The 13,190-nt window shown below is 41.6% G+C and overlaps 1 protein-coding gene across 1 annotated transcript in view; it reads left to right on the top strand.

Annotated features, from left to right (window-relative positions):
• The window catches only part of WWC2 (WW and C2 domain containing 2), a 159,092-nt gene that overhangs the window by 70,408 nt on the left and 75,494 nt on the right, over window positions 1-13,190 (top strand). The window contains exons 3-4 of the mRNA XM_048509421.1: window positions 8,402-8,605; window positions 11,640-11,716. Of these exons, the coding sequence (XP_048365378.1) occupies window positions 8,402-8,605; window positions 11,640-11,716 (281 nt within the window). The remainder of the gene's footprint in view (window positions 1-8,401; window positions 8,606-11,639; window positions 11,717-13,190) is intronic.

The raw sequence follows: 13,190 nt of genomic DNA, 5'->3' as shown, positions 1-13,190 counted from the left end.
TATACAGGCCACTATCATAGGCCCCTTCTGCACACGCAAAATAAATGCATTTTCAAACTACTTTCACAACTGTTTGCAAGTGGATTTTGCTATTCTGCACAGCTTCAAAGAGCACTGAAAGCAGTTTGAAAGTGCATTATTTTGCATGTGCGGAATGAGCCATAGTATCATGTGGAGTAACTGGGTGCCTACAGGATGCTGGACTAGATGGGCTACTGGTGTAATCTAGCAGAGTTTTCCTTAAATTCTTATTTTCTTAAATTCATTCTATCCACACAGGACATAATTGTTAGACCTAGGGTGAGGGTGCACTTCTCATTTTATTTCCCTTTCCTTAGTACTTATTAATTTTTGCTCAGTTATATGCACTTTGTTTTGTTGGTAATAATTGCATATAGAAACAACTCAAGTTCACTTTTTCTGAAACAAGTGTTAAGACACTCTACCACCGAACCATAGATTGGCCTCTTCTCTCCTCCAGGATGTTTAAGTCATGAAACTGGAAGAACATGCTGGAAAAGAGATTGTGGTGGGTCAAACGTTGGGTCAAACTTTTCCACTGAAAACACAGAACCAGCCCCTATGTTCAGTGGTGGGATCCAAAAATTTTAGTAACAGGTTCCCATGGTGGTGGGATTAAAACAGTGGCATAAGCACAATGGGGCGCTGGGCTGGAAGGGAGCCTGCTTGACGGGCTGGCTATGGAAGCATTCTGGGGAGGGGCAATTGCTGAGGCAGGGGAGCTGTGGCAAGGGCAGCAAGCCAGCCATGCGCGCCCGGTCCTTGGGTGGGAAACGAATGCACGCAGGCGCAGGCTCCCACGCACGCCAGTGCACCTCCTGCTAGACTGCTTCAGGTTCTGCGTGTTACTGCTGAGAGGAGGGGCGTAACTAAGGCAAAGATCACGTGGCAAAATCACCAATTAGTAACCCCCTCTTGGCACACACAAATAATTAGTAACCTACTCTCGGGAACCTGTGAGAACCTGCTGGATCCCATCTCTGCCTATGTTCTTGGTGTGATGAGGCTCTGAAGAGCTGCAGATTTTATTCTCTCTTTCTAGAAGAGAAAGTAAGATGGATGGACATGTTGAAAGAGGATGGTATACATTTGAGAGTGGAGAGAAGAGTTGGGACGACCCTGTGGGAAAACTGCTTGTTCCTTCCCTTTTGGTTCTGCGACCTACATTTTCACTACTTCCCCTGAGCATCTGAAAAGGTGGCTAACAGTACCATCCTAGACAGAGGGATTTTCTAAGATTTCAGTTGACTTGTAACTCTGCTTAGAATTGCAATGCCAAACTCTGCGGTTTCAGGCAGCCTTAATACAGAAGGGGCCTGGTCTATTGTAGCACCTTTGAATGCATACTGATTTATGCAAAAATAGTCTGGGGTGTTTTTTTTAGGCATCTGGTACTCACAAAGGCAATCACGAAGCATCAAATAGCTCTCATAATGAATCAACAATCAAACAGGATAAAGGCAGTTCAGTTGGACTTTGGGGATGGTTGTAATGACTGTAGCTGTATTTTAAGAGCAGCACTAGTCGTAATGGAAAATAATCTCACAAGAGAGGAAAGCCATATCTGCGAACACATTTCAGGTAATTGCTCAGTAGGTTTAAGTCAGGATTGCTCAATGTGTGGCCCAAACTGCAGGAGTAGCCTGCAGAGTCCTAAAATGTGGCCCACAGCAACACTGTCCTTGTGATTATAGGACAAGGACAAAGTTGTTTTACTGCAGGGGTTTTGTGTGTGTGTATGGGGAGGGGGATATTAGCTCTTAAGTTCTCAAATCAAGCAATTTTATTTTTTATGTACTGCATCTCTGAGGAACCTTACATAGCCACTACATTTCTTTCTAAATATGAAAAGATAAATCAGATATGGCTTTCTGTGTCCTGAAGAAGTAGTAACACAGTCTGTGAAAAGTGCCATTAAAAAAAAATTAAGGTATTTCCAGTGAATAGTTTGAACTATACATGTTCTGTCAAAATGCTTTTCGCTCCATGGTTGTTAACTGAAACGGTGTAACAGACTCACTGTCTTTCAGGTGGCAAACAGGTATATAAATTAAGACTACGCAGGCAAAATTTTGGCCTACTGGTGGTTGCAGAGGCTATCTATTCTTAACAGCAGGCTAATATACTTTTACATCCACAGAGCAGCGGGATGAAAGTTTGTCCTGGTTATATGGAAGGAAAAGGTTATGCTGCTTCTTCAAGATAGCCAAGTCAAGGGTGGTTATTCTGCCCTGAAAATATCTGCAGAACATTCGCCGCAGCCTTGCTTTTTTCAAATAAAAATAACTGGAACAGGTCAGACAGACTTTCGAGTTTTTTCTGTAGGTAACAGAACAGTAAGAAAGTACTGGTTGAAAACTGCTGTGATGTGGAACGTTCTGAAAATAAGGACAACAGGAAACTTTCTTATTCTGAAGCAAATAAAAACTCTGCCATTTAAATTACAGATTCACCGATTAAATCCATAATGCCCCTTTTCAGTTTAAGATGTGTATATGGTGAGAGCATTGTTTCCTTTTAATTGTGGTCTGCATAGACTGATCAGACACTACAATCTACCTGGATAAATTTCAGGGCAATTGTGATTCTGTGACAAAGGGCATTTCTCTCAACCCTGTCATGCTTGATGGAAATATCATACCAAGGAATTGATATCTATTCTTTGAGTAAACTGCCCTTTTGTGTAATGCATATGGTCTTCCTGGGGGTCATGAACATTTTGTTTTCTTATTCTCCGATAGTGGAGAACAGCAAGCAACTTTCAAGGTGGATTGTCAATTCCTTGAGCAAGGGGAAAGAAAAAAAACATTAAACCGTTTGGATTCACTTGCTCAGCAAAGCTCCTGGCTCATAAAATTCAGATGCAGTTAAAAGAAGTAGTGAAGGACCAGAGCTTTCCCTTCCTCTGAGCAAATAGGATATGGGCATCCATTTCTCATCTCTGTAAACAAAGATGACAGAAATGAAGCTCTGTGAGATATAAAGATTGGATATGCACTGCCATGTATACCCTTTCTTGGTGGGCCTTGCTGGAATATAACCTTTTAAAAATTAAGAATCGTGACTTGGTTTCCAAAACAGTAAAAGAACAAAATACCTGTGAATCACATATTTAAAGCTGTGTTTTTAGCCACATGTTTCAAAGGTGTGTGTTCCTTTTCATGCTCTTCCAAGTGAAAAAACCCTCCCTGAAAGCAAAATAACCAGAACAGCAGGTATGAAGTACCTACCTGTTTGTTCAAAGTTTACTCCTGCATTGTGTGCACCTGTGTGTATATTCAATGGAAGCTTTGAGAGGGGCTGTAGCTAAATAGTAGACCATTTGCTTCACATGCACAGTGCTCCAGGTTCAAATTTCCAGTTAAAAGGATTATTAGGCAGGAGGTTACGTGAAGGACCTTGGCTTGAGATCCCAAAGAACAACTGTCAATCTGAGCAGACAATACTGACCTTGAGCAATGATGTGATTCAGTATAAGGCAGCTTTATGTATTCCAAAAAAAGGCACACAGCAGCTGAAAAAGTACAGACTACTACAGACCTGGGCATTATATGGCCCGCGGGCCACATCCGGCCCAGCTTTATGTATTCCAAAAAAGGGCACACAGCAGCTGAAAAAGTACAGACTACTACAGACCTGGGCATTATATGGCCCGCTGGATGACCCTGACTGGCCCCCCTGCCATGCTGGGGAGTGAGGCGTCTTTGAAAGCCCCGCAGAAGCCGGTTGCCTTGGCTGCCGGCTTCTGCGGGGCTTTCAAAAGCACCTCGCCCCCCTGCCTTTTGGCCCAGCCCTCCACAATATTTTCTGTTTCTTATGCGGCCCCATGGAAAAAATAATTGCCCACCCCTGGACTACTACATCACCGCAGTCTCTTCTGCATATGCAGAATAAAGCACTTTCAATCCACTTTCACAGTTGTTTGCAAGTGGATTTCACCACTTCGCACAATTAAATCCAGCTGCAAAGTGCACTGAAAGTGGATTGAAAGTGCATTATTATGCATGTGCAGAAGGGGCCCTCAAGAATCTAGCACTACATTTTACTGCTTATGTTGACAACATTTTAGATAAGCTATTCATCCTATTTTATTTTTTTACTGGTTTAGCTATTGCAATGCATTCTTCTCCCTGACCCACGTTAGTATTTGCAGGGGAGACCTCTAAGGAATCCAGGGCTTGTGCCTAATTGCTATTCTGTTATGGACAATTGAGTTGTTTTCATAGTCCAAGAAGAGGAGGAAACTAAAATAATTGGACTATAAAAACTGGAAGGGCTAACACCTCCAACCTCCACATCCTTAATGGTTCTTGGATATTTGATTGTATGTTATCAGTAAGAGTTGTATGATTGTATGTGTTAGAATTTGGCAATAGTATATAGTGGTAGTCCGTTAGGTGTAGTATAGCACTGACCTGGAATTTCCTGGTTCCCTTCTGGACCCCTTTAAAAATTTCCTGGTTCCCTTCTGGACCCCTTTAAAAATTATCAGCTTTTGTTCCAGGTTCTGTTTCAGGCTCAATTTTGGCCTCTATTTCAGTGGCCTCCTTTGTTGAGGACTGGCTCACTTCTTCCTGCAGGAGAATTCTCCCGTCACTCTCTCCACAAAACCAGACACATACACCTTGCCCCCAGCCTACCAAATGGAAAATTATCAGTCAGCTCACTATAGGTTCTCTGTGAACTTCATTGATTATGCAAAATTCCTGGTTCCCCAGGAAACAATCCCTGTTTTTCTGGCTATCTCTTTTCACCATATAGAATTGACACCCTGAACGTTGTTTGTTTTCTGCTGTCAAGGAACAGCTGACTTACAGCAACTCTTTAGGGCAGTGGTGGCAAACCTTTGGCACTCCAGGGGCTGATGGGAATTGAAGCCCATAACAGCTGGAGTGCCAAAGGTTCGTCACCACGGCTTTAGGGTTGTAAAGGTAAGAGAGTCAGAGATCTCTACATAATAGCCCCTCCCCCAAGAAATAACCAGGGCTAACCCTAGTGAGCTTCTGACACGATCAGGCTAACCAGGTGAGGACACCCTGAACCTTGCAGTACCGAAATGCAACATTTACCTTGCAAGCTTGTCATTTTTAAAAAATCCAGGTGAAGTGTCATGTCAGCATAGACGCTATGTATTTTGAAATCACATGAGAAAAGATGCCAGTTATCCTGCACTGAAGACAAATTTCAAACAGAATCTGAGATGGCTTTAAAAAAAGCCACCACACGACAAAATGGGACCAGGCTATGGCACTATTCCAGCACATAAGGACCTTTAACTCCCAAGCTGCTCCCCTGAGGCCAGAGTCTGAGCCTCAGGAGGCCTGGGAACCCATGTACTGACCCACAGGATGGAAAATTTAGGCATTTTTCCAATATTTATTTGAAATGAGCAGTAGCCAGATACACAAGAGTTTTTATGTTTATACATAAAGTTATTTGGAGAGAGTAGGGTCCTTAACTGGGTGTACAGGAAATCCACAGTGGTATTCCTGAAATTTCATTTATTTGCCTGTTTTTCATGCAAAAGCTATCTGTCTGTATTTTCCTTTAGAGTCCATTTGGCAAGGAGTTTTTCCATAGAAATGAGCATACCGGAATATATTTGAGTTTAGGGGGGCACATGGGAAGCATTCTGAAGCTACTCTCTCATTTTCACTTGCCTCTTGAGTTCCCATGAAAATGTAGTGCCAGGAAGATTAAATGTGTAAGACTATCAAGCATTATTGGCAATTGTGATCACTTGGGACTTTACTTTGCTACAGCAGAAGCTAACCAAACATATGTTTAAAGTCTCCATTGTGGCACATTTGAGTTACTGTTTCCTCTAGATAATTTAAGTAGGCAAAAGTAGAGAAAAGTGTCTTAGTGAGGGATGTGTAACTAATGTTGTTGGGGCGAGGAGAAGCACTTGAACCTAAATCACTAGCTTGGATTAATGTTTTCCGAGAGAGCTTGGAAGATGTAAAAAGGCATATTTGAGCTACACGCTAGATCTCCTTTCATCAGCTCAAACCGAATTCATTGACTGAAATCTTTGAAAAAACTAAAATCTTTATCTGGAATGCCCCGAGAGTTTAAATGTGCTTCTGATTTTTATAATGGAGCTGGAGAGATTTGGAAGAGTCTGCCGATGTTTCGCCTGGTATTTATAACGATACACCAAAACCAGAGATATTTGGACAAATTTTATACAAGGTTGTATTAAGGAAGTTTTGTATTTTAGATAACATGATCAGGGGGAAAAATGTTACCCCAAAATTATTACACTTAGATTTAGAACACAGTGAAATATTAAACTAGGTGAGTATGATCAAGAAATGGCAGATTTCCAAATAAACTTTTGAGTAGTCTTCCCCGCACAGTAGCTTTGTGCAAGAACAGAACAGAGAAATTGGAGGTCTATCTGGTCCATATATTTTCAGTTGTTCAGATCTGTATGTATCTGTCTAGTCCATTTTCATCTTGCCCTTCCTCCCAGGTGATTCTCTCATCCCCAGTTTATCTTCACAACATCCTTATAACGTGGAATGAGTGCATGTGACCAGCCCAAGATCACACATTCTTGGCAGAGTGGGATTAATTAACCTAGTTCTTCCATACTAGTCTGACATTCTAACCACTACAGTACACTGGCTGTTACCGGTAGAAGCAGATGGGATTCAGAGATCCACTGGAGACACCTGCCCTCCATCTGTATCAATATTAACAAATCAAATAATAGGTAATAGATTTACTGTGGTGTTGTTCCTCCTCTGTTTCTCTCAATTCCATTTCCTTCCCACTTGGGCACCCGGGTGAAATTTGCACTGATGTCCATGGATTGGTCCTTCTATGCTTGTGTGATACCCTCTACAAGTCTAAACAAAGACCTTATAGTTGCTTATGCAACACGCATCATTTGAACCTTTTCTCAGCATGCTGCTTCGTAAAGCGTACATTTTCCACCTCCATTATTCAGTGGATGCTTTCAGTCTTTGCGAAGTGGGAGGATTCTACTGGATGAAATTGAGAATGTAAATTGTAGAAGGATTTTTTTCAAATAATCAAGAAAATTGGCCTATGAAATAGCAGAAAAAGCAGAGGGGTAGGGCAATTGAGGGAGTTTGCAGTGTGTAAAGTTAAAAATATACCAGCTGTACATGCTTTATATAGTGTAGCACCCAATTAGTAATACATGGCAAATGAAAATTGCTGCTTTGTTAAGATAACTGGAGAAAATCTTATACCTGAGAATGTTTCTAAATCATCTTATGAAATATACTAGATATTTAAATGTTCATGGACCAAACATTTTACAGTGTTGGTTATTCATGGCCAGGTGAAGATGGTAAAGAACTTTAGAAGTTCATTCCAGGCAGCTCATTAAAAGCAAGATTTTAAAAAGATTTAAACGTTTCAGACATTGTTACTAACTTGTACATTTGTTACCCAAATTAGTGGTTTGCAACCAAGTGAATTGTTGTGGGGAATTTTAATTCATGCAAGAGGTAGGTAACAGCAAGATCTCTCCACCAGTGTATACCAGGATGTTTCTTTAGGAGTTTAGACCTTTGAATAATGTGGAATGTTTTGACAATACACAGAGTTTTTATTGAGTATCAGGAAAATAATAAAACTTACTCCAATCATCTTAGAGTGATTCATTCATACAGATTCTAAGAAAATAAAGCATTGAATGGGGTTTGGAAAAGCTATACAGCAAGGTTCTACGTTACCAGTCCAGGTCAGGAAGCAAAAGAGCTATGCTCAACCAACGTGCATAAGGTCAAAGGGGAGAGGCGAAGTCGGGGTGAGAGCTGGCGCAGGCCACCCAGCTATCATACAGGTGCGAGCTTTCCACTTTATAGAAAATGTATCTAAGTGATGCTGACTGAGGCCTAGTTTTCATGAGAACAATAGATGAGTGTCTTCATGAAAACAATACGTTCTCCCAATTGTTTGATACTGGCCAGTGTCTTAAGCCTTGATAAAAGACACTGAGTGAAACTTTCCCTGGGAAAATTGCTGTTGGTCTTCTATATTAAAGGATAGGTATTTATTAGGGGGTGTTAGTAATTCTATTTATTGGGAGAAATCTCATAGGAAAGACCTGTCATCAATATTAAAGAGATTGTTAAAGTGTAATAGGAGACGCATACGATTTATAGCACTGTATACCATTAAAAGTGTGAAGGGTGGTGGTGCTGGGGTCATTGTCAAGCCTCATGAGTCATTAGGTGTCTGTTCAAACTTCATTTCTTTCTGATGTTCTCATGTGAAATCACACCTATAGAAGGGTGTTATAGCCCTTATAACTGCCCATAAGGATTATGGGAGTAGTCTGCCCACCAACACATTGTTAAGCCTGGAAATGAAAACCTGTGCAACCGTATTTCTGCAGAAACGACACAGATAGAAGATCCAAGAAAACAATGGAGACAAGAGCAGGAGAAAATGTTAAAAGATTATCTTACTGTAGCACAAGATGCCCTAAGCACTCAAAAAGAACTATATCATATTAAAGAACAGAGACTGGCACTCGCTTTGGATGAGTATTTGAGGTTGAATGATGCCTACAAGGAGAAGTCAAGCTCCCACACAAGCTGTAAGTATAATGTGCTATATCTTCTGTTTTAGTGTATCTCACTGTCCTTCATCAGCTCAAGAACCAGTGACCGAGATGGTGTCTCCAGATTCTATGGGCTTCAAAAATTGGTTTTAGAATCAGGTTGCTCATCTGAAGTGCGAGTATCCCTTTAAGGGTTAGTCAGGGGCTCTCGCCCTTGAAACTACAACTTCATACGAAAAGAAGAAGAGCTCATCCATACATTTAATGCGGGGCTCTAGGCTAGAGTACAGTTGTCTTTGTTCCAAGCCCATAGCTGGAGCCAATCCTGCATTACCATTTTAATCTAAACCAACATTTAATCTTCTGAAATATGGTCTGAGTTGTCCAATAGAAGGTCTGGAAAACAGTCTTGTTCCTTAGATAGAAGGTAACAGGGATCAGTCTTGCAAGATCAGATGACAAATTGTGTGCTCATATGTAACTGTGGAGACAGAGGTTTCATGCACACTGTACTGGGGATCTTCTCTGTGAATAAGATTGCTAAACTGCTTCTGAGTACAGGGAATCTCCTGCTTTGGGCCCTCTCACCCAGGGGCGGAGCAAAGGGGAACTGCGCCCGGTGCACGCATGCGCTGTGCACCGCTGCTACAGCCCCCAGCCCTCCCCTCACTCCTGCCATGCCCCCACACTGGCATGCAACCAATGCATTGCGCGCCCCTCCCTGTCCCCTTAGCAGTACGCCATTGCTCTCACTTGGTGGCCAGTGGGGAATTTAACAGCATTAAATCAAGGTCACCATTGCCACAATGATATCACATCAGGAAGTGATGTCATCATGGTGCTGAAGTTGTGGGAGATGCTCTGGTATTTGTGCAAAAATACCTTCTACATTCCAAGTGCAAAAATACCTTCTACATACAATACATTTCTACATTCCTTTTGCCCAAATACTAGAGCATCTACCACAATATTGGCAATGTGATGACATCAGTTTCAGAAATTATGTGAGTGCCGATCTTCCTCCTCAGCTGGTTGGTGTCCGCCCCCCCCCCCATCAGCCCCCAGCCCCTGCCAATTGTTTAGGGAGACCTGCCAACCCTATCTGTGAATTAAGTGCAAGAAGATATAAGAGGAGATTGCAGAAAATACAATAGTAGAGATTGGAAGTGGTAAAATCTACTTTTTCCTAGTATAGGTAAAAAAGCTCAGGGTGGTTTACATAGTTCTCCACTGCCATTTTACCCTCAAAATAATCTGCCGGGTTAGGTTAGACTGAGAATATTTGATTAGCCCAAGGTAACCCAGTGGATTTCATAATAAAGTAGGGGTTTGAACCCAAATCTCTCCTGTTTTGGTCCTACACTCTAACTACTAGTATGGTTAAAATAGAATGGTCGAATTATGCAGAATAGTGAAGGGAATGGCAGAGTACCTGTTTTACATGCATAAAGTCCCAGGTTCAAATTATGACATCTGAGGTGTAAGATATTGAGGGGCAGGTTTTTGCCTGAGAGCAGCTGCCAATCTCTCTCAGGATACGGCAGCTTCATGTTCAGTTTCTGTATGAAGGAGAACACATAATGAGTCCTGACAATATACAGTCTATGTCCTGAAAGTGCTGAGCACTTTATTTTATCCTGCAAAGTATATAAGACTGTTTTAAGGCTTCTGTGGGAAACTGACTGCCCAGCATATCCAGAAGTATCAAGATTTTTTTTTGCTGATCCATGACTACTGTCCCAAACTAATTTTCTTGCAGCAGCATAATCAAAAACCTCTCCTATTTCCTGACTTGCCCTTATAGAAGTCTTTAGTGCTTTTGTTTGCTAGTCTCCTGCAGGAGAGAAAGGGGGGATATAAATCCAAACTCTTCTACTTGACTCATGAGCAACCAAAGGTCACCATTGCCCTGTTTACTGGCTGTGCACCTGACCATCTGACCATCTGCCAGCCCCCTCCCAGAATTCGTCCACTCCCAGATCTTGATCGCCAGGGTGTGATGCCAGACGCCCCTTATTATTAATTATTAACTATTTATTGTAGATTGCTGCTGCTATACCGTGTTTCCCCGAATATAAGACAGTGTCTTATATTAATTTTTGCTCCCAAAGATGCGCTATGTCTTATTTTCAGGAGATGGCTTATTTTTCTGTGTTGTGTTCGTCGGGCATGCTTCCAAACAAAAACTTTGCTATGTCTTACTTTTGGGGGATGCCTTATATTTCGCACTTCAGCAAAACCTCTACTATGTCTTATTTTTCGGGGATGTCTTATATTAGGGGAAACAGGGTAGTTTTAAGATTTGTAATTTAACTGGGGTTATTCGATTTGTTTTATTATGGTTGTTCTTGTTTTGTTGTACACCGCCCTGAGCCCTTCGGGGGTAGGGCGGTTTATCAAATCGAATTAATAATAATAATAATAATAATAATAATAATAATAATAATAATAATAATAATAATAATAATAATAATAATAATAAAGGGAATTCCATGCAAAAGACCAGGAGGGACTGGCAATCAGCAGGATAAATCCAAATGAAAGTCAATATGTAAAGAAGAGGGATGGATAAAGATGCAGCAATTGCAGATTTAGGTCTATCACCTAAATTTTTAAGATATGAATCAATATGTATTTATTTATTTTGGGAATTTATATGCCACCTCTCCTGGCTTACAGGCCAAAAGAATACTATCATAAATTGTCAAACATTAAATGCTTTGAGACTGTGTGGATCTCTGGAAAATTTGTTTACCGTCTACATCTGTAACCCTGAACCTGCCTTTTTTACTTTGAATCTCATGTGAGTTGATGCTAAGGGAAAACCTAGTTTTTAACTATGCTGTGAAACATTTAGTAATGTTCCTGCTTCTCTTCATAATCTAATGCTATGATATTAACCAAAAACATTTTGAATATTTATTTATATAAAGCAACTTTCAGTATAGCACAGTCAAGAGAAGCATTGAAGATTATTTTATACCTACTACTACTATGTTAACCTTGTAGTTCTAAAACAATACAAACATAAAAATAATTGTTTTTCGCCTTTTTCCATTTTCCTCCTAAGTATTCTCAAGCTCCTCTTCTAGCACTAAGTATGACCCCGACATTCTGAAGGCGGATATCTCCACTACAAGATTAAGGGTAAGAGTGCCGAATTACAATGTTTTGCAAGATACAGATCTGTGCTCTACCAATGTATGAGTTTGCGTTGTTGTTGTTTTTAACTGAGCATATTTATATCCTATAATATTTGCAAATAATACATCTTCTAAATAAACAGGTAAAACAATAATCAGTGTTTACCTGCAGCCAACTTTAAATACTCTGTTCCCAGATCTTTCAGGGCTTTATAAAGCACTTTGCATTGTCCCTGGAAGTGAATTCACTTCTGGATTAAATCTTTCGTAGTTGGTGAAATGTATTCTTCGTCACTCATTCCAGCAAGAAGTCCATCCATTGCCATTTTGTACCTACTGGAACATCCAAAGAGACTTCAGAAGCAGTCCGCAGAAGAACATGTTGTAAACAGGCCTAACCTGAAAGTGATCAAGTCTCTAGGGCAGCGATTCCATGGTACCCTGGGGTGCTGCAAGCATGTCCCAGGCGTACCGTGGCAATGCTACTGCCCCCTCACTTTTGCGGTGTCTCCCACCGGCACCAGCAATGATATGGAGCTGGCCCAGGGGGCAGGACCTGCCGCAAGGTCAGCAGCCACTTCCCATCCCCCGTGCTTCCCTTCACCCTGGGAGGGGAAGGTGGGGGGGTGGCAAGCAGGGGAACTGGGAGGGGAAGGTGGGGAGAGGATGGCAGGGTTACTGTGAGATATGAAGAGTGAGGTCAAGGGTACCGTGACGTTGAAAAGGTTGGAAAACACTACTCTAGGGCAAAGCTGGCTAGAGGGCTGCCAGCTCCAGGTTGGGAAATACCTGGAGAATTAGGCCATGGAACCTGAGGAGGGAAAGGCTTGGGGAAGGATTTCAATGGGGTATAATGCCATAAGAACATAAGAACATAAGAACAAGCCAGCTGGATCAGACCAGAGTCCATCTAGTCCAGCTCTCTGCTACTCGCAGTGGCCCACCAGGTGCCTTTGGGAGCTCACATGCAGGAGGTGAAAGCAATGGCCTTCTGCGGCTGTTGCTCCCGAGCACCTGGTCTGTTAAGGCATTTGCAATCACAGATCAAAGAGGATCAAGATTGGTAGCCATAAATCGACTTCTCCTCCATAAATCTGTCCAAGCCCCTTTTAAAGCTATCCAGGTTAGTGGCCATCACCACCTCCTGTGGCAGCATATTCCAAACACCAATCACACGTTGCGTGAAGAAGTATTTCCTTTTATTAGTCCTAATTCTTCTCCCCAGCATTTTCAATGAATGCCCCCTGGTTCTAGTATTGTGAGAAAGAGAGAAAAATTTTGTCCAAAAAAGGGGGCATGCTGTCCAAAAAAGGGGGCAATTTTCTGCAGGTGAACTGCCACCTGGGGATCAGCTGAATTAGCAAGAAGTTGGCAACTCTAGACTGAAAGCATTAATTAGCAACATAGGGAGGTTTGTATCTTCACATCACAGAGCATTTGATGATCCGATTCATAAGAGGCTGAAATTGATCAGATGC

Source organism: Sphaerodactylus townsendi, linkage group LG10 (genome assembly GCF_021028975.2).
Source record: "Sphaerodactylus townsendi isolate TG3544 linkage group LG10, MPM_Stown_v2.3, whole genome shotgun sequence".
Classification (NCBI taxonomy): Eukaryota; Metazoa; Chordata; class Lepidosauria; order Squamata; family Sphaerodactylidae; genus Sphaerodactylus; species Sphaerodactylus townsendi.
The sequence above is the reverse complement of the archived record's forward strand: the minus strand, read 5'-3'. Positions and strand labels throughout refer to the sequence as shown.